The sequence below is a fragment of the Morone saxatilis genome, unplaced genomic scaffold, assembly GCF_004916995.1.
Source record: "Morone saxatilis isolate NCDOM2014 unplaced genomic scaffold, NCSU_SB_2.0 Contig20, whole genome shotgun sequence".
NCBI lineage: Eukaryota > Metazoa > Chordata > Actinopteri > Moronidae > Morone > Morone saxatilis.
In genome coordinates, this window is record NW_023339763.1 from 22,506,596 (window position 1) to 22,532,405 (window position 25,810).

At 39.3% G+C, this 25,810-nt stretch overlaps 2 protein-coding genes across 4 annotated transcripts in view; both read right to left on the reverse strand.

The window, feature by feature from the left end:
* Positions 1-626: 626 nt before the first annotated feature.
* On the reverse strand, positions 627-7,375 carry capns1a (calpain, small subunit 1 a). Of its 2 annotated transcripts, none has more exons than XM_035666322.1 (11): positions 7,231-7,375; positions 6,108-6,164; positions 5,984-6,020; positions 5,792-5,884; positions 5,287-5,344; positions 5,132-5,196; positions 4,475-4,543; positions 3,862-3,940; positions 2,702-2,818; positions 2,516-2,574; positions 627-2,383 (listed from the first exon to the last, which is right to left on the reverse strand). In XM_035666322.1, exons 2-11 carry the CDS (start codon positions 6,152-6,154, stop codon positions 2,357-2,359), a joined length of 651 nt encoding a protein of 216 aa, XP_035522215.1. In that variant the 5' UTR covers positions 6,155-6,164; positions 7,231-7,375; the 3' UTR covers positions 627-2,356. The 2 variants fall into 2 exon arrangements, with proteins under 2 accessions (XP_035522215.1, XP_035522216.1); XM_035666323.1 differs by lacking the exon at positions 7,231-7,375 and adding an exon at positions 7,009-7,133.
* An 8,597-nt stretch (positions 7,376-15,972) lies between these two features.
* The window catches only part of nova1 (NOVA alternative splicing regulator 1), a 23,874-nt gene continuing 14,036 nt past the window's right edge, over positions 15,973-25,810 (reverse strand). For both annotated transcript variants that reach the window (XM_035666960.1, XM_035666961.1), the window contains exons 3-4: positions 24,281-24,447; positions 15,973-23,933 (exon numbers count right to left, since the gene is read on the reverse strand). In XM_035666960.1, the coding sequence (XP_035522853.1) occupies positions 22,914-23,933; positions 24,281-24,447 (1,187 nt within the window). In that variant the 3' untranslated portion in view covers positions 15,973-22,913. The remainder of the gene's footprint in view (positions 23,934-24,280; positions 24,448-25,810) is intronic.

Sequence of the window (25,810 nt, forward strand, 5' to 3'; positions counted from 1 at the left end):
CACACACACACACAGAGGAAACAGGTCCAACCATCAGGTCTAACTCAGGAACACCAATGTGGTGTAAAGTCTTTGATTCAACGGCTCCTAGCCCCTCCCTCGCGAAGGGTCGTTGGTATTTACTGCATTAAGTTAGTATGCTGTTGACGTAGCTACAATGCAGAATATATCTCAAAAAATACTCTGGTTTTATTTGAATGCACCAGGTTTTCTGTCAGTGGAGGGTACCGTTATCTCAGTTTGTCTCAAGATTTCATATGTATATTCATCCAGGTGCTGAAATCTCAATTAACACCCAAAAGTCTGCAACAGGAGGTCAAGGGGCTCCAGACTCCCAGGAAAAACTCTACTTTACAATGAACTAGATTTTAAATGGTAATTTAAAAAAGTAAATCAATAAATAGGGAGATTGTGATTTTGGAGCTTTGAAGCATCGTAACCTTTTAAAGAAAACCTAAGTGGCAAGTGGTATTCAATTGCAAAATCTTTGCTGTAGCTCCCTATTTGAGCAAGGGTTTTATTAATTGGCTCCTATTTTATGTTCATCTGAATGGTCCAGAAATTTGTCACTACAAGTAGAGCTACAACTGTTAGCAGTAGGGCACCAGGTATAAAACTAAGACACATTTAACATACCCCTTTTATTCCAAACATGACACAGGTATTTATTTTACCAAGCATTTTCAGTAACAGTGACCGATCAATGACCGTGGCTATAACTACATGGTTAAAAACCCATAATAATGGCATTGTTACTATTGGCTGCATGCATTAGTGGAATACACGTCATATATTATCAATTTACATATTGTGCTGGCATCAACTGGTGCAGGCATGTTGAATAAGTGCACAGTGATAATAAAAGTAATCTGTAAGCTGAGATACAGACAATGCCCTGGCCTTGTTGCAATACCAGCATTAAACAATTAATGGAAAAATAACAGCCCACCCAAACAATACACACTGGGATTCCTGACTGCTATACATATACAGTAACAGAACAACTCTGATGCAAAATAATGGAGTGTGCTAATCGTTAAACCATGATCTACTTGCAATAGGCTATGATGCAAGTGTACCATGATTCAAACATCAACCTTATTTTTATTTAATGTTCTCACATTGTTGTTTTCAAGAATAAGAATCTGCAGTCAGTAAACTTGGGAATGGTTTCACAAAGACAACATGGGCTCTACCAACTAATGTATAACTTTACATGTCTAGTTCTTGTCTATCTCAAAGTCTAATCTATGTAAAGACATTATCCACCCACACTTCTACCCAAAAGGACTTCTCAGGGCTGCATGAGCATGTACAGACTGATCGCCATTTACCCAACATCCTGTTGGTTGTGTTTAAAATGTTGGGTGGGACAACTTGCACCCTAATGATTCTTGTTTTCAGTTAGTGTGCAAACAGGTTAATCCTCTGATCAGGTTAAAGTGGGTGGAGATTTTCTGGGAATTTACGAGGTCACTATATCCCACGCACTATTATGAATGTACATACATTGAGCCGTCCCGACAGGTGTAACACAGTTAACAGGCGAGAGACGGAGATGTCAATCAAGCAGTCTATACACACCTACAGTTCTGAGAAGGATATAATTGGAGTAGAAACTGTGTGGGCGGCAAAAAAAACAACCAAGCTACATTGTTAAACTCTGTTCACTCCGACAGAAAACTTGTTCCTCGTGGAAGATTTTTTTTTTTACAGCAACGAGTGAAGTAGGCTTTCCTGTGTTGTCAGCACGTGACACAGTTGTCAGAAGGTGTGAAAAACAATGTCACTTATTATTTTTGGTTATCTTTCCAAGGTCATTTTAGCATTTAGTCAAACAGCAAAACTAAAACTTCCACAGACCCCTTTAACATACAATCTTTGTGAAACCAGCCCCCAGCCACACAGGAATTGGAGCTTTCACATTAGGTTTTTCACTAATTTCTCGGCATCTTAATGTTTGCCTGTTTCCTCTCGTGCCCTTTTGATTTGAGGACGTGAGGCAGATCAAAAGCAAAAATGCCCAACAACTGGACCAAATGACACTAATTCAACATACTATTAATAATGTTGGCAAAAAATATTCAGTAGCATTTGTTTATGATCCTCAGCTACAGATACCATTGTGAGTGCAGGTTTGTGCTTTTCTGGGTTGGTACTACAGTATAAATTCTGTCTTCCAAGTTTTATGGAGCAGTGAACAATCCCACAACACTTTCATGGCATTAACATTCTAAATAAACCTGCACACACAAGGGATTTTCTGAATAACAGGAGGGATGGTTGAGAATATATTCTGTACTGGTAAACAAACAAAGTGGTTCTGTATAGCAAGCAGGAGAGACCTCGTCTGGACTCAGGAGTACATGGTCAACTGAAGCCACTGAAAAGAAACAAGAGCAGAGAAGATTACTTTATGTAAACAGCAAACTGTTCCTATCAACTAAATCAAATGCTTTTAAAAAACTGAATTCCAGCCAAACCCCGCTGATATTTAAAATTGAAATTGCTTTACCTCCTGAACGTTGACTTTGATAGTCCCATTGTTATCCTTATCCAGGGTTTTGAAGGCACCTGAATCAGACAAGATATTAAGACAACAACACCTTCAGTTTATGAGTCAATCAGTCTTATCACAGAGATAAAGCTGCTAAACCAACAAGTAAATCAGTTTATTTTAGGACTGGTGTTTCAAACTTACGGCACATGGCGTCCAGCCTCACAAGGCAGCCAATGTAGTTGTCAAAATCCATGTTCCCATTTTCATCGCTGTATCTGCGAATTATCATCTGGAACAGCTGTTCATTGAGGGGGAAGCCTGAGGAAAAGATGAAACAACTGTACACTATTACACAGGACTTACACAAAGGCTACATGTACATACGATTGAGACTGCACTGTGTACAGGTATCATATTCTAATCCTTAAAACGAGATGGTTCACCCCAAAATAAAAAATACATATTCTTCCTCTTACGTGTACAGCTATTTATCCAGCGAGATCGTTTTGGTGCGAGTTGCTGACTTTTGAAAAGCCCTAGAGATGTCTGCCTTTTCTCCAGCATTCAGCTTGTGGTAAATGGACGGCACTTATACAGCATCTTTCTAGCTAGTTTTTCCAACTATTTCAAGCGCTTATCACTACAACTCACATTGACACACACAGCAATTCGGGGTTCAGTATCTTGCTTTGGACACTTTCAGGACACTTTGATATCCAGCAGGAGAAGCCAGGGATTGAACCGACCAGCTTCTAATTAGTGCACGACCCGTTCTACCTTCTGAGCAACAGCTGCACCCCATTGTAGTTCTCAAAGTGCCCCCCCAAAAACAGCAACGTATCTTTCCAGTAACTATTCTCTTTCTACGTATCACCGCACTGAAGCATGCTTGTAACTACTCATGGATGAGAGGCTTGTGACAGCGCAGGATGTGAACATCACATTTCCCCTCTATCCATTACACAGCAGCTCAAATATGAGGCTTTCTATAGAGTTCAGAAACATTTGACTTATATTTGACTGGCTGCCCATATCTATCAAGGTGCCTGGAATAATGATTGAGCAATTTATCTATTTAAATAGTATTCACTGGTCATGCCGAGATAATAAAATGATGCCAGCAGGAGCTAAGCCAAACCTCACCTCACAAATTCCCCATTTGATAAAATGATCATATTTAAAGCTAGGCTTCTGAAACAACTATCCAAATCCAATCTTTTTTATATTTAAAACATGAACACAAAAACACTTTTCTAAGTTCTTACTGCATTCATGACGATCACTTTACCTGTGGCAGTTATTAATATACATATTATATGTTATATAGTTTTTAGTATATATAAAATATATCAAAAACTCACCAGCAGCTCTGAAAGCATTGGGCAACTCATCTGCACTGATAAAACCAGAGCCATCACTGTCATGGGCTTTGTACACTCCCTAAACAATGACATTAACAGTATTTAAAGCATCTGAAAGTTTCCTAGTAAGATGACTCACAACCTAGAAAGAGTAAAAGACACAACCTACGTCAATATAATTGTAACAACTATATAAGAAATCCCTTTAAATTTGTTTTGAAAAATAATAACTGAAATTAGGGGAGTGGATGTTTTTCTTGTACTGTAGGCTCAATTCAACAAGAACCAAATGTGTCATATCAGATTCATTTGACAGGATATTAAATTATCTGTTCCACATGTAGCCAATTTAATAATGTGTGCCCTTCAGTGAACACAGTATACAGATGTATGTCTATTTAAAATGTGGCAGTTTATTTAAAATAAAGAGGACTTTGGCACACTACATTTAAATCAAAGTCCTAACATCACTCAACAGCTGATACCGTATATGCTTTAAGCTACAGTTCCTTGTGTGTCCACTGTTAACTGGAGATGATTAACACTGGCCACAGGAATGTAACAGCACAGAAACAGATGTGTCGTTCAAATGAAACAGGGCTGCTGTACTTGCCTGCCATTTCTTGATATTGTTCCACAGTTGTTTGAATTCGTGAAAGCCGAGTTTACCAGTGCTGTCGCTCTGACTCAGAATTAAGGACAACAGACATCAAGTCTTCTTTGGCTCCAGCTTAGACAAGCAGTTGCACTACTTGTGGGCATGCTGTATTTGCCAAAGGCGTACTGTTACGGGCCTTCCTCATTCATGTGGTTTTTATTCATAGCAGAGAATGACTATCAACTTTTAGATTGACTTGTTCACACAAGACTGCAGTTTTGGGGTTTACACTACAAATGAAAGAATCCCATAACTCCCATTCACACTGTGTTCTACTTAATATGCAATTCATATTGATTACTAATAAAACATATTAAAGCTTTGCTTCTAGCTTACAATACAGAGCTATGAACCTTCTGCTTACAGAAGCCAAGCATAGTCTCAGAGCTCTTTTAACAGTTTGACCACATTTTTGGGATCAAGGATCCCATACTTTTTCCCAACAGCACGTTTAAATCAATGTCCACAGCCCTGATGAGCTGTGGGTGTAATGGACACACCCCTTTTTAGAGCATGTTGATGTATATGTTCTTTGTTTCTATACTATCACTGCCAGCTTCATACTATCACCTGGATTACACAACACTTAAAGCCTAACGACAGAAAGGATACATCCATGACTGCCACCATGCTCCTGCAAGACTCAATGCTGAATCCATCGGTCTTCAGGTCGTCACCTGAAAGTCATTCACAATGTTGTATCTCTTTTAAAGACATATTGTAAAGGCAGACCACAATGAACTGTGTCACACACAAACATGTCTTACGCTTTGAAATGATTTTGTTCAGGATGTTCATCAGCTCATTTGGGCTCACTTCCAAGTCCTATATATGACAAACATTCAACAGTGTAAACATCACAGAGCTATACAGACAGCCAACCGCATGGTGTTACAAAATGGATGATGGAGAAACATTTTTTGAACAGTTAAAATACCTTTTAGACTTAGAAGCTTGCATATTATTGAAAAAACAATATACCATAAAACTTAAATTAATAGCTTAGGCTTTTATTTGCTTCAGTCACTGAACTCAACGTGCCTTTATTTGGAACAGGCGTATATATGGGACAGGCCTTTAATTCCTTTTGCACAAAACTCTAGATAGGAAATACTATTAAATGGTTCAGCCACACCAGGCTAGTAAAGGGACCCGCTTTTAAGTAGGACCCTGCTTTTAATTTAAGTTTTATGGTATATGTATATATAGTGTGTGGTTACTGCAGAAAACTGCAGAAATTCAAAGAGAAGTACAGGTAGACAGATCACTCACATCCCCAGCGAGTTGCTGGAAGACTCTGCGAAACTGTTTCTCCTCATCGTTCTCATGCTGCTCTGCATATACAGTTGGCCTGCGTGGTGGAGGCTGCGGGACAGAGGAACAGCAAACATTATATTACAATCCAGAGTTAGAAGAGCAGTGACGGTGAGATATAGGACTGGTACTGCAATGACTGTTACTCACAGGGTCAGAAGGCACAAACTGGGCTGGGTCGATGTTGCTACAAAGAGGATCAAAAATGAAGAGAGAAGTTCAGCCATAAAACACCTTTTTTGGGCTGGGACAGGTACTGTGTGCAGATTCTCACCTGACAACATCAATGATGCCACCGATGAACTTTTTGGCAAAAAACATCTTCTGTCAACTGTGAATGCAAAATGCGATATAAATTAGGAAAAAGATTGACACCACGAACACACTCCATGACTAAAGACTTTATTGCAATGGGATCATGGTTTTCTGGAAGTGTCTATGGAGTAGTAGATCAGAATAATGGCAGCAGTGTAATGCAGTAGAACATTTCTCAAGTCAGAAATCTGACAATATCAATTAAACAGACGTTAATTCCAACATGCTGCACCTTTTCCTCTGTAAAGAAAGTGTGTGTCAATTGTCTGGCACTATGCAGAGGTCTGACTCAGAAATCCCAAGAATCTCCAGTTTCTTGTGAAAATATAATAATGGAACCATTAAAGACAATAATCATAAAGCAGGAGTAGACGGCATACAACAAGCAAACATCACATACAGTGCATAACCATTATAATGTGAATGTCAATCATTACAAACGTCGTTCACTATTCGGGCCCGTCATGTTTATGCCATGTTAAGCGGTTTCAGTTTCAGTAGCTAACGTTAGCTTCAGCAGCACTGGTTGATGGCATGTCCTGTTTTTTCTTGGTAACTTGACGTTAGTTAAGGTAGCGGCGCACCCACCAACCCCACTTAACATTCCTGTTGTGGGAAAAATGCAACGCCGCACCCAGACTGCGAAAAATAGATCCGGTGTAAATGATTGTACAAGAGCAACATACGTTCACAATGACATCTCTGAACTTTAAAAAGCCAACTAACGTTAGCTAACTGTTAGTAAGTAACGTTAAATGTGACATTTTTAAGTTCAAAGATTGGGTAAATTAGCCTAACAGTTAACGAGCTACAGTATGAACATTAACATTAAGGTCGAAAATTAGCATCATGTCAGTTACCTGTCATAACAGTAACGTTACACTTTTAAACTGGGACGTACTTTGGGTCCCCTGAACAGCTAGCTAACGCTAACTAACTTTAGCTTTAGCTCAGCTAATTTACACGGATAACGTTGGATACTCTGTCAAAGTCAGAGAAACTCGGAATTACCGCAATTACCAATTATCTTATGTTCCACTGGTTTTAACGTAAATTATTTAGAAGTCGAAGTTTCTATTTACCGTGAAGCAACAGCACTTTGTGAAGTTGACGGCAGGATATCTGAGTTATGAGCTCCTCTAACCTCAGCTGGCAGGAGAGTCCGTGAACACGCCCAACTGACGCTGCAGAGAGCAACTGGGATACGAGAGGAGCTCTTACTGTTGTTTCCGTCTTTGCTTCGGGTTTCAGAAAAGAAGACTGGTTGGTTGGTTTGATACAATGAGATACACTACAGTTCTGTGTATCCTGCCTGGTGTCTGTGTGTGCTATTAACGTTTTAAGTAACGTCAGTGTCTTGAAATCGTCAACATACAATATATTTATTTTGGACATGCGCAGTGCAACGTGCAAGGCTTGAAAAATGCGTCACTCAGGTTATGTTGTGTGTACGTAGTTGTTTTATTATTGTTGAAAATAGGAACATTATTCGTCATTCACTAACCAATGTCTCATCAAATTAAGCTGGAATTTATTTCCGACATTTCCGGGACAGCCCATTTACCTCTTTGCAGTTATACCATCTTCGTTGAATTTCTCCTTTCTTCTTTTAATTCCTCTATTTATTAATTTATTTTTGCGCTGTGTTCGAAGCCAGTTAAAGCACGGTCCTGCCACCATCTGGTCTGGAATGTGTACTTGGGGAAGCTATTTATATAAAATTTACTGAACCTGCATTCTGTAAATATACATTTCTTTTCTTCCATTCTGCTATTACTTTTACAATTTTAGAGTGAGCCAAAATATTCTGGTAACTGTGTATAAGAGCCTAGTGGAAGGCATTTTATCATTTAACATGATCATGCGGTATGGTACTCGGAACACTGAGAGGAGGAATAAGCTGCAGAAAATAGTGAAGTGGCCACCAAAATCATAGGGAAAAGCAGCTAAGAGGTATGTATGATGAACTCTTAAGAAGTAAAGCTGACAGAATTATTACAGACCCCTCTCACCCACTGCACAGTGAATCTGAGCTCTTACCTTCAAGCAGACGTTAGGCTACAGATTACAGATGGCTAACAGAAATATCTTCAAGAAATCCTTTGACACAAAAGCTGTCACAGTAATGAATGAAAGCAGGATCTGGTAGACTGGCACACAGAGTGGTGCTCCTGACTTTGCTGCAGTTTTTTACACAGTATGTTAATGTGATGTTGTATATTGTATATTTGTATATCATGAGTTTTATTTTTATGAATGTTTTTATATTTCTTATGTCTTATTGTGACACGTTTCCACAATAAAGTTTTTGTATTACATCCCAGAGACATTTAGTAGTCCACTGTGCAGGCTTCCAGACTAAAATTAAGACATCAGTAAAGGCTTGCTTTGTGTCTGTGAGGCTCAATAATTTATTGTGTCATTATCTCTTATGGTATCACTATAATATGTAATATTTATAAGATTATTGTAAGGGTTATAGTGTTTCTGTAGTATTTGTAAAATATCCTTTAGTCTCTTCTGTAATGATAATAGCTACACAAAGAATGATTCTTGCTAACTGTCTGTAAAATGTGTTAAGGGAACCAGCTGCCCTATACTAAAAACAAACAAACAAAAAACATATGTTCAGTTGCTCCTTGTAGAGAGAAACTGGGTTCATTTTCACTTCACACCGATCTTTGTTCTTTCATCTGATTGTTGCCACTGGCTTTGCTGTCTATATGTTAATATTTCTCTCTTTCTTAGTAAAAAGAAATATTCAGACTCACACATAAGTGTTTATCCTTCCCAGCTAAACAGGATGCAGAACATGAATATTTAGCAACGCTGTTCATATGCCATACACTGTGCTTCTCTCACAGAGCCTGGTTTTATTATAGTTTGGCCTCAGGTAATCCAATTTGATTTGTATTTAACAGAGCATGAGCCCTCTGATCAGGAAGGTCAGTCATTGTCCACTCTGCGAGCCATTACTGAATGCTACACTGTAAAAAACAAGTAGGCCTAAAAAAACTAATATTCCAGCAGCGGGAGCACCAAATAAATACTGTAAAATAATAAGTATAGTAATCTTCTATCATTAAAATAATCTTATGTAGTTTTTGGGTCTTTTTTAATGTAAAATGAAATATATTTACACATGTAAAAACAATAAAATTACATATAATAATTCAGGCGAACACAAATAATCAGGCTTAAAGAGTGTTGTCATCATTTGATTTTTATTATTATTATTTTAATCTAAATTTATAGAACTGTAATAATAGATATCACCATCTGTGAAATTACAGTAATTATGGCTGTTTTCAGCTTTTGATATTATTCAACATTTCTTCCATAAGTTTATACACCATGTAACTTTGACAAGGGCCACATTGTGATGGCTAGACTACTGAGACAGAGCATCTCCAGAACTGCAGCTTTTGTGGGGTGTTCCCGGTCTGCAGTGGTCAGTACCTATCAAAAGTGCTCGAAGGAAGGAAAAGCCAGTAAACCGGAGACAGGGTCATTGGGGTGGCAAGGCTCAGTTGATACACGTGTGGAGGGTGGAAGGCGGCCCGTAATTGGGTCCGATCCAACAGACGAGCTACTGTAGCTCAAACTGCTGAAACAGTTAATGCTGGTTCTGATAGAAAGGTGTCAGAACACACAGTGCAGAGCAGTTTGTTGGTATGGGGCTGCAGAACATTATGAGCACCAGGGTGCCCAGGTGGTTAGATTTATACGGCTGATTAGAGCATATGATAATTGGAATATATATATATATCTGTCAATTAACAAACAAGTCCATGTAAAATTACAGAACAAATGCTTTTCTTAACCTTTAATTGTCACAAATTTCCCATAATTTTAGAAATGTATCAACAGTATTAAACTTTTATTTTATTTTACAGTTTAACATTATTATTTATTAATTTATAATCTTTTTTTAATATCTTTTTATGTAAAAAAAGAAGAAATCTGTAAAATAGACAGGAAAAACCCAGTAAATGTACTTTTTTTTTACAGTGTACAGAAAGAAAATGATACTGGTCTCCCTTTAGATGGAGATCCCCATGGAGTTCCTTCACTGACCCAGAACCACTGCATGACAGGTAAGGCCCCACTGGAGCTTCAGCAGGATGTTTTCCTGCTATAGAGCTATTTTCCTTTTGACTTTTCTGATATTATAAATTGAAAAATTTCTTTTTGGAGACAGGATAGTTTTTTATGGCAGTATAAACAATTTCACAGGGGCAGCGAACTGGAATGCGGTTAAAAATCCTAACAATCCCTCTGAAGATTTGCCAATGGACTTGGGGCATGTTTCAAAATGATAGCACACCACACTGAATAATTAAAGACAGCTTAATGAGAACGGAAAGAAAATTGTGTTTTCATTTATTTTGACAAAATCCTATTCTCTGATAATTGGATCATATAAGAAATGATTACCACATACTTGTAATAGATTGTGTCAAACTGCCAAGGGAACTTTTTTTGTTGTTGTTCTGTGATCAGGACTATGTAGAATATCAAAGAAAACTGCTTTTGTTTCCACAGGAGGAAAGGAGCCTGAAGTAGTCTCAGATGTCAAATGTTACATTTCATCCTTTTAGGTGAACTGGGGGTTTTGGGTTCAAGATGCTGACATATACCACAATGTCTCTGGTTCGAGGACAGGGTACCTTTGTTTCATGTTGTCCCGCATCTCTCCGTCCCCTTATTTCCTGATCTCCCCCCTTCTGTCGACCCACTAATAAAGGCACAAAAATGCCAAAAATGTATTTAAAAAATGAGACCAAAAAAATCCTATGGGTTATTCATTCTACTGAGTTTCCCTTTAGAGGAAGATGAATCATAGTTGATTAGTTTATCTTTACAGGGTGACACATCAGAAACCAACCCTAGCAAGCTGTATTCCATCTTCTCAGCTTCACAGAACACTTGTACTGAAATTCCTGGCCAACTGGCAGGAAAATTGTTGAATATGAAAAATTTGAACATTGGCACAAAGATCAAACGTCGGCTTTAATCATCTGCCTTTCCTGACACAGCTCCACACAGGCCAGGAGGGTCAGCCACAGAACAGCACCCCCCTCAGGTTTAACTGGCACGACATGGGACTGAACAGCAACTTAAGGGAAACGTTTGTTCTCTATGCTGCCTGCAAAGTGGCATCGCAGGCATTCAGAAGTGACAGTAGATGGTCTTTCAGCAGATTGTAACATGACGTCTGTGTGCATATAAGTGCTAAATAAAACCAGCAGGTGGAGTCAGAGAGCATTTGATAGAGCTACTACTGTATATTCTGCATTCAGCATGTACAAGGTACAAGTCATTTACATAAATATTAATCTGTCTACAATTTGCTGAATAGCTCTGTCCGCACTGCTACATTTTAACCAGGCCTATGGAGCTGTCTGTTTTCCTTTTTTTGATAGTGATATGTAAGTTAGCATTCAAAATTGTCATTTTAAGAATGACAGAGACCTTTCACAAATCATTTCACAAGAAGATTCTCCACACACACCACTCAGCAACTAACTAACCTGATATGTTGGCATCAATAATATTTGTGCTTGTAACCTTTAGAATCTTCCTAAGTCTCTCCCTGCTTACAGTGCAAAAAGAAAAGTATCCTGGCACCATTCATCACTGTCTATTTCCACTGATTTCCTATAAAATCATGACAAAAAACCAAAACAAAATGCATTTATCCAGCCGAGTGTGTGCACGCACTTTGACAATCAAGTCTCTTGTTTCTTGACTTCAAGAAACTGGCCGAGTTAGTCTCAGTGCTGCTCTGTTTTTATCGCAGCTACATCTCCTCTTAATCCCTCGTGGCCAGCACTATCATGGTTGCCTTGACAGTGCAGACACTTCGCCCGCTCTCTTCTCTGCTGATAAGTCTCAGTGCTACTACCCTCCACTCTCGCCACAGACAGAAGTAGGATTCATAAATCTGACATGTCCGTGAACAATCTGCCAAACTACAGGCTCCATTCTCACAACTGTTTATTAGGTTACTAAATCATATAGAAGTTTAGCCACTGCATCACCGACACCTGCCTTGATTGTGTGAATGCACCATTGTTCCTGCAAACAAAACATCCCACATGTCATCATACTGAGGGTTGCATATTGGCCTATACTGCATATGAAGAATGTGACATTAATTGTGAGGCTTTCTGAATGCATGTGTTCCACTATGTCTGGAGTGTAGCCTGATATTTAAGATGTGATGATATATGATGTGCAGTGCAGAACAGTGATATCTATCCTTCAGATCCCACTCCAGCTAAAATTACTCCATCCATGAAATAGAGGTATCCATGGTTACATCAGGAGCCATGTTAAAGGGTGCCTCAGTGTATCTCTATTCTCTTGCAGTCCACACCTTTTTCCTCATTCATCATTTGAAAGAAATCACTGTGCCACCCCAAGGTTTCCAACAGGTATGATTCAGTTTTGCAAATGAGATTTGCAGTGAATAATTTCAATAACACTGATGAAGATAGACTGGCTATTAAATATCTATAAATTATAAATGCAAACCGTATTACCTCTGCAGCTACCTGCTCGACTTTGAGGGAGTGAAATGCAGAGCTTATGTAGTTCTGTGCCACAGAGGCTGCAGATTGAAATATTGTATAGGAGCATCCCCAATACGACATATTTGCAGTCTTCAGAACAACCTGTTACCTTGACAACGCAATTTTATCATTCAAGCCCATTGCTACCTTCTCTCACAGCAGGAATCAAATGTGCCTAAATGTATACTGCTGCAGGGTTTTACACCTCAATCTGAGCTAGAAATGAGACATTGGATGGGTTGAAATGTGCAGACAATTTTGAATTATGATTTTACTCACTGCACAGTGGGCAATGTAAGGTCATTTTCTTGTCTTTACAATATAGGAAGGTGCTTTTTTGTCTAAAGAGCTTAACAAAGAGCAGATTGGGCAGTATGATTAATGCGGATACAGCAAGATAAAGTTTTAAAATAGCATAATTAATACTGAAAATATTATAATCATATAACAGATATTTTAAGCATTCTGAATATTTCTGTAACATCACGGCATTAGGAGGGTTAAACTGCAGGGGATCACACAGAGGAGTTCATAAATTCAAATTGGCTACATGTTATTCCCCAAATACCAGTGACCTCAGGGTGGTTACTATTTCCAGTGACTTACTCATATGCCTAATTGTCAGGCCATATTTGCAAGTTAGTTAGTCATTCTGGTAATTGTTATGCAAACTACATGCAAGCTTTCCACGACTCAAGTCCATCTGCTGTTGTGTCTCTTTTGCTAAATTCCACATGCAAGCATCTGGGAAGGAATTCACTGATTTTCCAAAGGTATCTGAGTCAAATTAGCAATAAACTTTTATTACCGGAAACCCAGAGCAGTAAGAGAAAGATGTTTTTTGAACATTCAGTCTGTTGTAAACATTTCAGAACATTTTCTTTAGAGGGGTATTTTCCCTAAGATTTTAGAACATTTATTTGTCCAGTTGTTTAATTATGATTTCTGTTAGTCTTTTTTCATTTATTGGCATCAGTTAATATAAGTATTACTGGTGTAAATGCAGTAGTCTTGGAGTGCTCTTCACATTACAGCACTGCCAGGAGCAACATTTTGAGTGAAGTAAACAAACTAAGTCAAAAACATATTGGGACCAACCTTAAAATAATCCCCTATGTATATTGTGTTTCAATTGCAGTACATAATATGCATCTCAGGTTGCTAAAACAACAAAAAATCCCAGAGAAAACACTGTGACTGTGAATACATGACCTCAGTATAGCTACATATATATATGTGTGTGTGTGTTTGATGTCACCTTCCTGTCTTGTGTGGCTGAGCTCAGAAGATTAGGGACGTATCTGCTGGATAATGAACAAGGTCGAACAGTGTAGGAGGGACGGCTGTGTGCTGGATGGCTCATGGACATCATTACATAAAAGTCATGGCAGTCTGACATGTTGCAGACATTCAAACAGTTTTCACTAACTTGACAGTATGTAAAAGTAATTGGGACTGTGCTCGGAGCTCATATAGAGTTGGCATTTATTGATATAAAATACAGTGTATGAATGCTTTTCATCGGGTTGTGCACCAATAATGATAATAGCATCGACCTAGTGGAAGTTGTACGATAGCATACCCTGATCATCTCATTATCTTTAAATTGATAATTACTGTTTGTACAAGCCAGCTGTGCACACTTTATTCTGATATATTATACTATTATTGGCTCACATTGAATATCAGATGTTAGTCAGTCATATTATCCACCTCTAAGAGGTTCCTCTCTGACCACAGCTACAGAGAATTCTCTAATTAAATCTAATGTATTACTTAAACAATAAAGGTTTAATCAGTTTCAGAGTTGCTGTGATTTGAATAGTGTGTTACTCAGTCATAAGCAGCTTGTAGCCCTGAAAGGATTTCATTACCATACAGGGCTTTTGTGGAGAGTGTGAATGTCCTGTGATGGTCTAAACGCTCACTCAGAGGATTCTCCAGCACAGAAGAGGAAAATGTTGGGGCCAACAATAATCCTGCATTTTTAGCATGGTCCACCACTCTGGTCCAGACTGAAATATATATCTCAACAGCTACTGGATGGATTGCTATGAAATTTGATAGACATTCATGTCCTCCTCAAGATGAACTTTAATAATGTGATCACTTAACATTTCAGCACCATTATCAGGTCAAAAATGTAATTTGTCCACTGGTTTATATCTAATACCTGTTAGAGTAAATAAATCCTAAAACCTATGTAGGCCTAGTATTCAGCAAATCAGATCTTTAAACAGTAACAGGAGCTAAAGCCAAATGAATTACTTCAAACTAAATGACAAGCACCATGTCAAGCATCTCTCTCAACATTTACATTTACACTTCACTACATTTTTCTAATAGATATACAGAGAAAGCTCAAAATGAACATCATAAACAACTTTATCTACATATCTAATAAATAGAGGTTCTTTAGACCTCTTATTTGTTTGTTAATCACCCTAATGATGGAACACAATTGTCCATTACATGTTTAACTACGGTGTAGCCTATTTAAGAAACCAGTGCCTGTGTTGTACTATGATTGCTGATCTCAGCTAAATAAAAACGAAATACATATGGAGACTATAGTGAGTTATTTCCTATATTCTCAAGTCTTCTTCCTTATTCGTCTACTTCCAGTGATCACAACCTCACTACAACCCTTGCTGTGTGTTACTTTTCTATATTTTAGAATAAATGAAAATACTTGTATGGGTGTGCTGGGCACATAGGTGTAAAAATAGTGGACTGGCCTTGGCCTGTAAAATCCCATAATATTTCAATTTCTCTTGCAGTGAAACCACCTGTGTTCAAAGAGCGATCACAGAGAGGACAAACATTTGAAGCTTTTCCCCGGATGCTCCACTAAATGAAACAAAATGTTCATGTTTGTCAAAGTCACTGCCACTCTGGTAACAAAATAAGCTTTTTAAGCTGAACAGTATAATGAGGCACTAAATGTAGCATCCATTATCTAACACCCTACCCTCAGTATCAAATAAATTCATGTAAATCAGGTGTGAAATTTATGCTGCTTTCCACCACATAATTGTTGCACCTTAATCTGATTCCTCATTATATGAGCATTGTGCCCATGTAAACACAGCCATTGTTCACATTTAATACGTGCTTAGATTCAGCACTTCAGAAATCGATCTATTCATAGAATGTGTTGGTTGCAATCATATAAACACTCGACCTTTCACTCAAGTGAGACAGAGCAGAGGGACAAGGTGGAGAATAAAGGGAACAGAAGACAAGTGATGTTAAAATGAACATTTATAATGACTCTTTGTTGCCGTCGCAAAAATAATCTTTAAAAAACAATTCAATTATTAACACTGAAATGCTGACTTCACTGGTAGTCCACGAGTCATAAAACACAACTCACTGAATTTCTTTTACAAACACAGTACTACAGTTACATTAAATAGTCATTACCGTTAAATCTATTAATGAATAATGTTCAAAGGAACGAATAATAAAAACAATGACACTTTTAAAATCCTCTCATTCCCTCACCATAGTAGCTGTTGTCGTTTTATCAACAGTGTATCATTTAGAAAATATACTGCTTCTGAGATGTTTCTCTGACAAAAGCAGAAAACAGACTGGCAGCATAACAATAATGGTACATGAGCTCAAACGTTGTACAATTAGGGTGATGTTTTTCAAGGGGAGTGGAAATGGGACATAACCATTCCAGTGATCTAACATTTAGTTATGTAGGCTGGCTGCCTTTTGGCTCAGTATGGAATTATTTGGCACTCTTGCTGACAATATTTGCCACGAAAAGTTTTCACACTTTTTCTAAAATGGCACAAGAAGACATTTTTTCCTCTCATTTCTGAATATATTCAGAGAGTTTCATTTTAAAAGACATATAAATGCTGTCCTAGAAAGCCCTTTAGGTAGTTAACACTGTGGACTTTCACAGATTCTCCTCGTCACAAACGAAAGACAGAACTGTTGTCGTTAATATCAAAGAGAAGTGTACCCAATCAGCAACATCACGTTTCTTAAGTTGGAATATTTGATCTTATGCTGTCAGTCCATTTTGTTCTGAGATGGAAAGAACAGAGGTTAAAACCAAGTAAAAACCAAACCCCGAAAAGAAAACCTACAATGGCGTGAAAATGGTTGCAAGGTACTGGCATGCTTTCTTCAGTTTACACTTAAGCAAGCGTTCAACCCTGCAGAATAGTCCAGATAACCAGGAAACAAAAGAACAGTCTCGCAGAGTTTGACAGTAAAAGTGGTGTAAAATATCCAACACATACATGAGTTCTTGGGGGATGGAGGTCAACCAAGTTCATGGGAGGTTCAGAGGGTCAAAGACAAAAAAAATAAAAAATGGCCTCATATCTGGTTGGCAAAGAATCCTGTGTTTTCTCAGACGAAAAGGGCTCAGAGATACCTTAATCCGTTTAAAGGGCGGACACAGTAGCAGGCGCTCGGTGTGATGAAACACAAATCGTGATATCGTGTAGGCTGAGAGAGTGAGACTCAGAGAGAAGAGAGGAGCGGGCAGCCGTAGCCAGTTTGTAGCGTTCAAAAACCAGTCCTAGTCTTCTTGTGAAAGGGCTCCATGGGGGCGGATGAACGTCCAGGATACATTTGGAGTGAAAAATAAAAACAAACATAACAACTTTTGGAATGATACTGTAATTCGTTTGGCATTCAGATGAGGAAGCAGTAAATGCAAAGACAGGGGGTTGGTAACACAAAATAACGAGAGAAATATCATTCATGTAACCAGGCCACTCAAAGTCTAATAGGTTTCCTCTGTGATTTTGGATCATGTTGAGGTGGCAGAGGCAATCTTCATTTTGCTGGTGCCGATTATGTCTCTCAGATCTGACAGACCTTGAGCTTGCATCCCTCAGTACTTTCAGAGAAATGAACGTTTCCTAATTTGTAATTTAAAGCAAATGAGGATGCAAAAGGACCCCTCCTGGTTTCACATGTCGGGTAAAAACAAAGCACTCAGTGACTGACACAAACCTCTGCTGAAGGGAATGCGAAGGAGAAGCCTTCGAGTGAGGAAACAGGTGCTACTTTTCTATTTTGTCTGAGACTCCAGCCCTTTCCATCATTCATGAGACCCAACAGGATCAGGTTTTATCAAATAAATAAAAGTAACATCAGAACAACAGCAAAGAATGGCAAAAAAAATTCAAATCAAATAAAACACTGAAAGCCAACATGGTTCGCTTCATTTCACACCCAGTATGACCCACTGATCAGTAAAGTGCATTTATGCAACACCAAACAAACAAGATAATGTTGACAGCGAATCGGAAGTTGTGTTAAAACATCTGGTTCATGACTGTGGCCGTGCGAGGCCTACCTGACTATAGCTGAAATCTGTTATTGACATAGATATTAACTCTACATGTATTTGACATTCCTGCCCTGAATTTACATTAAAGACTGATAACATTCGACAGAAATTCAAAAAATAAAAAGTAAATGGGTACATTCATAGATTAGATCTGGGCTTTCAAGCTGTGACGTAAAAAAAAAGAAAAATTATGGGACAGGTTATGTGAGGTTCAACCTGTTTTGTAAAAGAACTGCATGCCTGATATCCTTAAACAAAAAGCAAAACACAAGGAGCCAATGCACTGAGTAACATTTTCACGTTTGCTTGTTTCACATTTTAATACTCCTCACTGCACCTAAAAATTACAATATCTTCTCTGATGATACGTGGAGATGAACTTCATTGATGAGAATTGGATCTGAGATGTGTGCGCGCGTGTCTTTTTTTTTTTTTCGGGCCAACATGACAATAATGAGCTCCCTCCCAACTCACAACACAAAAAACAACTTTTTTTTTTTCCAACATGAGGCGAGTAAACTTAAGTGCTTTACATTTGACTGCATGCAGCGTTATGTCTTTGAATGTTGCGAGACACCTCGCAAAATTTTTGTAAATTTTTTTTTCCTCCATAATTTTACTTTGATACCATGCAATAGAAGACGTGCAAAAAGATAACACCTAACTCCACAAACACATTTTTGATTGTTAATGGTATGTTATGAATGCTTATAACATGTTATGCTTAGTCCATGCTGGCCTATAGAGACATTTGTGAGACAGCAGTACTTAAGCCACAGGTCAAACAAACACACAAGGGATGCATGGAGTGTAAAACAACATGAATCCATAAAAATCACAATCTTTAACTCTTACTCTATGTACCTATGGGATAAAACAATGCACATAAAGTTCTTTGTCCTTTGTTTTCTTAAGTAATGTATTTGATTATCTTTTCTTAACTTAAAAGACAGTGTTTGATTGGCACTTGATCAGCACTTCTAAACAAGTTATTGATATCTAACATTTGATCGCACATCTACAATTTCAGAAGCTGCGGAGGTCTAGTTTGGCACAGGTTGTACTATGGAGTCTATTATTACTTTTACTATCTTACCAATACTGTATAGTATTCTATACACCTCGTTTTATGCTCCAGCCTTTTAGAGCATGTTTCTAATCAACAGACCAGACATCTTTTCAACTAAAATATTTTGTATAGTTTACTTATCAAATAGCAGCATTTTCATAACTTACAAAAAGTACATGTAAACCTATTCATTCAAAATCTTAGTAATTTCAAAGGTTCATACAACAGACATAAAACACAAAACAGGACAACATGCTACTATATTGCTTCCAATATTCTTTACATTTTCTTACTGTCAAACTAAATCATCAATGACAGAAATATGGACACCACCAGGTTGATGATGAGTCATCATAATGCACAAACAAATCGCGAAGCTAATCTTAATCAGGCTTAGTTGGCACTCTCATCATCCACACAAATATAACATAGTTCACATTGTATCGACAACGCTGGACTGCATTTGGACTACAAACTAGAATAGCTACAATAAAGTACATATAGATCATATGACATGACATATTGTATTCCACAGAAATGAATTCTAGTCATTTTCAGATAAGAGGATATGCATAAAGGATGTCATTGTTTCGGCTTGAGGTCACAAACAAGTTCCCGCCTTACTCTCGCTATCGTATGCGTTCTGTCCTTACTATGCTTTGTTTGGAGGCTGAAACTTGAGCTCAGTTTGTTCAGCCGACGTATGAATATTTATTCAACCAAAATTCGCCTTCTTTTGGAAGAAAAAAACAACACTTTCTCTTCCCTGAACAGGCCATAGTTCACGGTCTAAACTTTTCTAAATCCTACTTGTTCTTCTTATAGAGGGAATTTGATACTTTGAGCTAACGTTGCTGGTTGGTCTTGTGGGTGTCACAGTTTTGGAGGCAGGTGTTTTCTGTGCATTTTAGCCTTGTGAACTCTACGGCCTGGGGAAATATTTTCATACCCTTATGACCTATAGTGCATAACTCCCACCAGCAGCACACCCGACACACCGCCCATGAGAAGACAAGACAGGAGGAAGGAGAAAGAGGGGGAGAGCACAGTGAAGGAGGAAGCACAGACAGGGATTGGGACACAGGAGGTATCTCAGAGGGGTGAGAAACAGCGACATGCAGGGGAATAAAAATGTTGAGAGAAAGAGGAAAGTCAATGAGGGGGCTGAGAGAAATAGTATTTGGCACAACATATAGACCGGAGAGCTTAGAAGGAGAGCTCTCTGCGGTCAAGCAGTCCAGTTGCATTGATAAAACATCCCCTTGTTTTGTGCTTGTATCTTATTATATGCTAAAATCTTGGGCAGTAAAAGGTTATCTTATGCTATGATTTCATTAGTGGCCAGATTGTAGTTGTGGATGACTGTGAAGCCTTCCAGACACGTAGCGAAAGGAAAGATTTCAGTTAGGAAGAAAGGCTCACTGTTGCAATTGCCACGCATAATGTTCAGACACAAAGAGTTGTTTCAAACCCATTTACTTTGAAACATGAGTTATGAAAATGAAAAAAGGCTAATCATTGAATTTCCCCCCAAAAAAACGCGAGCGGTTCAGATTTTTCTTGGACGCTACTCAGCACCAACCCTCACAGCCGTGCATTCAGGAAGCTGATCATAGAGCTTGGGTTGATGGGGACACTTGAAAGATGTCTCTAGAGCGGGGGGGTGGGGCTGAAGTGGACGTAATAGGACTGGAGAATACAGTGCAGGAGGAATGCGGTGGGAATAATTTGTCAGAAAATGTCCGCTAATTTAAGAGCAGTGCATTGGTACTGGTAAACAGAAACATCACAAGACGCTGGAGTATAAATGCTCTTGTGGAGATATCCCTTCTGTCGGTATTCTTGTGTATGTGACATAGATGTGCACATTAAAATATACTCACATCCCAGCAGGGACAGACACGCTTTACATTGTGTTCTTAATGTCTCACAGTGCAGTCTTCAGAGACCCAGTGTACTCAGGATGAACACCATGGATAGCAGCACAGAAGGAAGCCAAGGTAATCTTCGAGTGCTTGGAAATGCTCTAGACAATTAGCCTCCCTGCATTAGACAAACAATTGCCCATAAAAGACAACGATGCCAAAACATTTCATGATGTTTTATTACACGCTCCGCCCGAAGTTAGTGAGCGTTAACGTGTTTTGGGAACGATAACAGGCTGCCTGGATGAACTGCAGAATCGTTTTTTTGATGCAAATTGGGAAGGATGGCTCACAGAAAAAGTGAGTCCAAACCTTCTTTTCAAGTGTCATTCTACTTCCCTTTCATTAGTGTATGTCTCTTGACTATTTGGTACCCTTAATGTAAAGGCAATAGTTTCTTTGTTCACAGATATTGGTTCATACAGCTTTTCTTATCAAAATGCTTTTTGTAGTGCTTTGTTCTCTTTGCTGAACTAAACTGGTTAGACACTGCTTCAAGGTAGTCTGAGATTTAAAATTAATTCTCGGGAGTTACAAATGTGTGACTAAGGCAAACGTATTGTCAGGTAAAATCTAGAGATGGCCAAATTTTTTTTAGAAGACAAAAAAAAGGACCTGCATTGGGAGCGAGGATGGACTTGAAATATTAAGACTGGATTGCTTTTCATCATGAAGTGCTGAAATCAATCCTTTTTCATTAGGTGAGAGGGTGGGTCAGATCCAATGGGCTACTAATGGCTGGACGACACATCAGCTTTTTTTTTTTTTTTTTACATCAAGTAAAGAGAATAGTCGCCAGAGAGATTCTGATTTCATGGTAAAGGAGATATAAACCTAATCCTATAGCACCAAGAACGGGTTAAAGAACAACATATTTCTGTGTGTTTGAATATGCAAATATGTTTCAGTGTTTGTGGCTTTGTGGGAGCATTATCTATGTGTGTTCATGTAAAATATATTTATACATTCCTGTGTGTCTCCTCTATCCTCTCACATTGATTATTTAACCCCTGAACTATACTTGCAGACAGCAACAGTGAAGTTCAGACTGGGTTTGAGTTATACATTTCTTTCACTGCAACACAATATTTGATCCCTGTAAATAAAAAATAGCGATAGGCTAATATTGTTTTTACATTCAGATCAACCTGCATTCACAGGTTTAAATAATCTATTTGTGTTTGAATGAGACCATGTCAATAAATAAAGGATGAAAATATAAAATACCCAAATTTAGAAACTTCAATTATGATATGAGCCAGAATTCAACATATGTCAACATAGATGTGATTTCTTTAAAGAAATTATACTCAGATTGCTTCCCCATAGACTGAGATGACCTCAGGTGCTTGTCATAAAACCTCTCCCCTGTTAACAATGCCTTCTGCATTGTACACAAAGAGCAAGGTTTGTAAAACAGCTCTGTCAGCTGGCTGGAACTTCATCTGATGCGCTCAGCTCACCGGGAGCTGAGGTTTGCAACTGAAATCAAAACCAACAAAACCCAAACAGAAAAAGGAAAAATAAAACAGCTATGAGGTTTTGGAGGAGGGTGAAACCCTGCGGCCTCACCCTTGAATCTGCAGCTTGGCAGTGGACCAGTTCAGCTTACTCTGATCACCTTCGTCAAAAGGACTCGACACAAACTTTTAAAAAACATCAGGACGTCAGTCCTAAAAACACATTCACATATCACACACACTTATCTTGGTTGTCTCCCCCACCTCCTCCTTTGTGATTCTCTCATTTGATACTGAAATATTGAACAGATATTTGGACGTTTCTTTTTTCTATTCATCGTGACCCTCTCAATTCCCTTCTATCTCTGTCTTCATCCTTTCCTTCTTTCCTCTTCTTTTTCCTTTTAGCCCACCTTTTGTGGATTGGTAGCGCGCACGCCCTGCTCGTACGTGATCCGCTGGCTGATCAGATACTGCGCTGCTTGCGTAGCGGCTGGCGACCCTGTTATGGTAACTTTACGGTTCCGAGTACCAGGAATGAACTCTCCCTTTTTGGAGATCTGGATGCGGGCTCCTGTTAACTCCTGGTACTCTACCAGCGTTTTCCCTCCTTTCCCCAAAATGGCACCAACCAGATTCTCGGGCACAGCAATCTCAACCACGTCCTTGGCCCCATCCGCCAGCTTCTCTGTTGCCAACAGGGAGGAGGCCATCAGTGGGGATGAAGCATTTAGGTAACCATTGGAAGCCCCTGTAGCAGCTGCTAGAGAACCCAGGGAGAACCCCCCAAGGCCCGTAGCAGGGTGGCCAGCACTGCTGGAGGCATCGCTAGCATAGGAGGCCAGTAGGTTAGCTGCAGCAGCAGCAGCCGGGTTAGCACTAGCTGCTACTGCAGCAAGTACCCCAGAAGCAGCTGCCGGGTTGAGGCCCAGGCCCAGGGTGTTGGTGTTGTAGCCGTAGCTGGCCAGCGTGTTGAGAGCTGAGGTGATGGCCAGCAGATCGTTGCCAGAGAAGCTGGACATGGCGGCAGGGAAGGCGCCCATTCCCGTCAAGCCGGCCTGGCCCAGAAGGCTGGAGGCAGTGGCAGCTGCTGCGGCAGCATTGGGCAGCACCTCGGCCGTATTAGCGTAGGGGGAGCCGGTGGGGTTGGAGTTGGCCACCGGGCCCGAGACGTTGGAATAGCTGATGTTGAGGCAGCTGCTGCTCTGAGGGTCCTCCTGGATCTTCTGCACTATGATTTCCACAGCCTTGCGGTTCTGTTCGGGCTCCCCACTGATGGTTACCACTCGCTCCTGCAGGTTGATGCCCTCGGGCTTCTGGGAGAGCTGCACCCAAGCCCCTGACTGCTCCATCACTGCTTTCACTGTGGCTCCACCCTTGCCAATGATAAGCCCAGCTGTGCTATTGGGCACGATCAGTTTGGCCTGTAGAGAAAAAGAAAGATTGAAGTAGCAATAAAAGGTAACATGAGAGAGATTTAACAGTATAAATGGCTGACAGAAAGAGGGATATCTCTCACTGAGTCAGAGTACTACACCAGCCCCCGCTTTACTCAGCGATTTGTTAATCCCAGGGGTTTAGGCTGCAGCTGCCACATGGCTCTGTCTGTATGAAAGACTGTAGGTAAAAATAACCACATACCCTCACATTTTCCTGACCCTACCAGACTGTGGGTCATGGCCCAGAGAACAAGTAAGACTGGCGGCTAATAAACAAGGTGTCCTGGAAGTGAACTGTCCCTACCACACAGAGACCACACACCCTCTCTCACCTGTTTGACGCGGTCGGGGTTGACAGTGGTCTGTGGCTGCAGTATGCTGACTGGCTCAGGTTTCTGGGCGCTCTGGGGCATCTCGCGGACTTTCTCCGCGATGAAGTTGTGGACACCATTGAGGGCTTCGACTGTACCCTGTATCAGACAAACACGTTCTGTTGTTCCTGTGATGAGAGAGGAGGAAGAAGAGGACAAACAAAAGTGATCAGTTACTGTAATGTGCTCTGAGTGGGTACTTGGCGAGCAGATTTAAGGGATTTGCTCAGGACCAGACAAAAAAAATCTACATTTATATTAAGATGTCTTGGCATTGAAAAATGTTCCTTGACATTTCACAAAGAGACCCAATTACTAAGCTATTCCTCGCTTCCTCCATTTACACAATCAACAGAGGAACAGCTGAAAGAAAGAACCGTGCTTGGTTTGCGAGCCACAGGGGGGTAGAAGGATTCCTCTTCAATGATGTAACTCTTTCAGTGCTGTAATGCTGAGCCAGTCGTTGCCTTGCAGCTCTAATAGACTAAACACACACTTGTTCCTCCTCTAGGTTTCTTTCTACACCCACACTGACGACCCAACCGGCATTCCGTTGCCATGGCAAAGGGGCCGAGCCATGGAAACAGGTGATGCAACAGCGAGTCCTTTATACTTACTTGCATGATTTTTTAAACACTCTCCCCTCTGTATCAACCAGTGCTCCCTTGTACATTCTACTGTTCTTTGGTTGAAGTGAATATGAAATGTTTTTCTGATGGCATTATTCTGAATATTTTTTGTGAAAGTTGATTGAGTAAACTTTGTAGGACTGAGCCAATAAGGTGATCTTGCTGCTCTACTTCATCGTAGACATAAATCTGCATCTGTCCTTCTAGCCTTTTATCAGCACTCAGGAAATGCTCAAATGAACCCAGGGAAATTAGTCAAAGTCAGACCTGATTGGCTTTATGCCACAGACATGTCTAATAATGGATTTAAATGGTCAATAGGTCACTTCAAGCATATCAGGAAAAGCAGTACAGAACTCTAATTGGGCAAAATAGGGGAAAGGGCACCAGACCTGCAACTGACCTTATTTCCTTAGTTTCCTAGTTAAGTTCTTGATAACAGACATACAGTACTACAAACAGCACGAAGAACATTACACTGCAAAAAAGGAATCTCAAGAAAGTAAAAATGCCTTGTTTCTTTATTTTTTGTCTGAAAAGAAAAATAATCTTGTCAAGCACGTTTTGCATTAGAAAAGTAATTTGGTTTTAAGAAAATAAATTTAATTTTGTCTTAATAAGATATTAAAGCTAATATTGAGCTAGATTTAATCAGTAACACTTTTTCTCAACTTCACAATTTAAGATGAAGTAGTCTTGTCCCAGTGTTGTAAATAAAGCAGCTTATTTTGATTATGCTGTTTGAAAAAAAAAAATAAATAAAATTATACTTTGATGTAAGAATTTGAATCTTTGTACAAATTCTTAAATTCAGCTCAATAAAGTGACCAAAATACTTACTTTAAGAAAGTCTGTGTGTGTG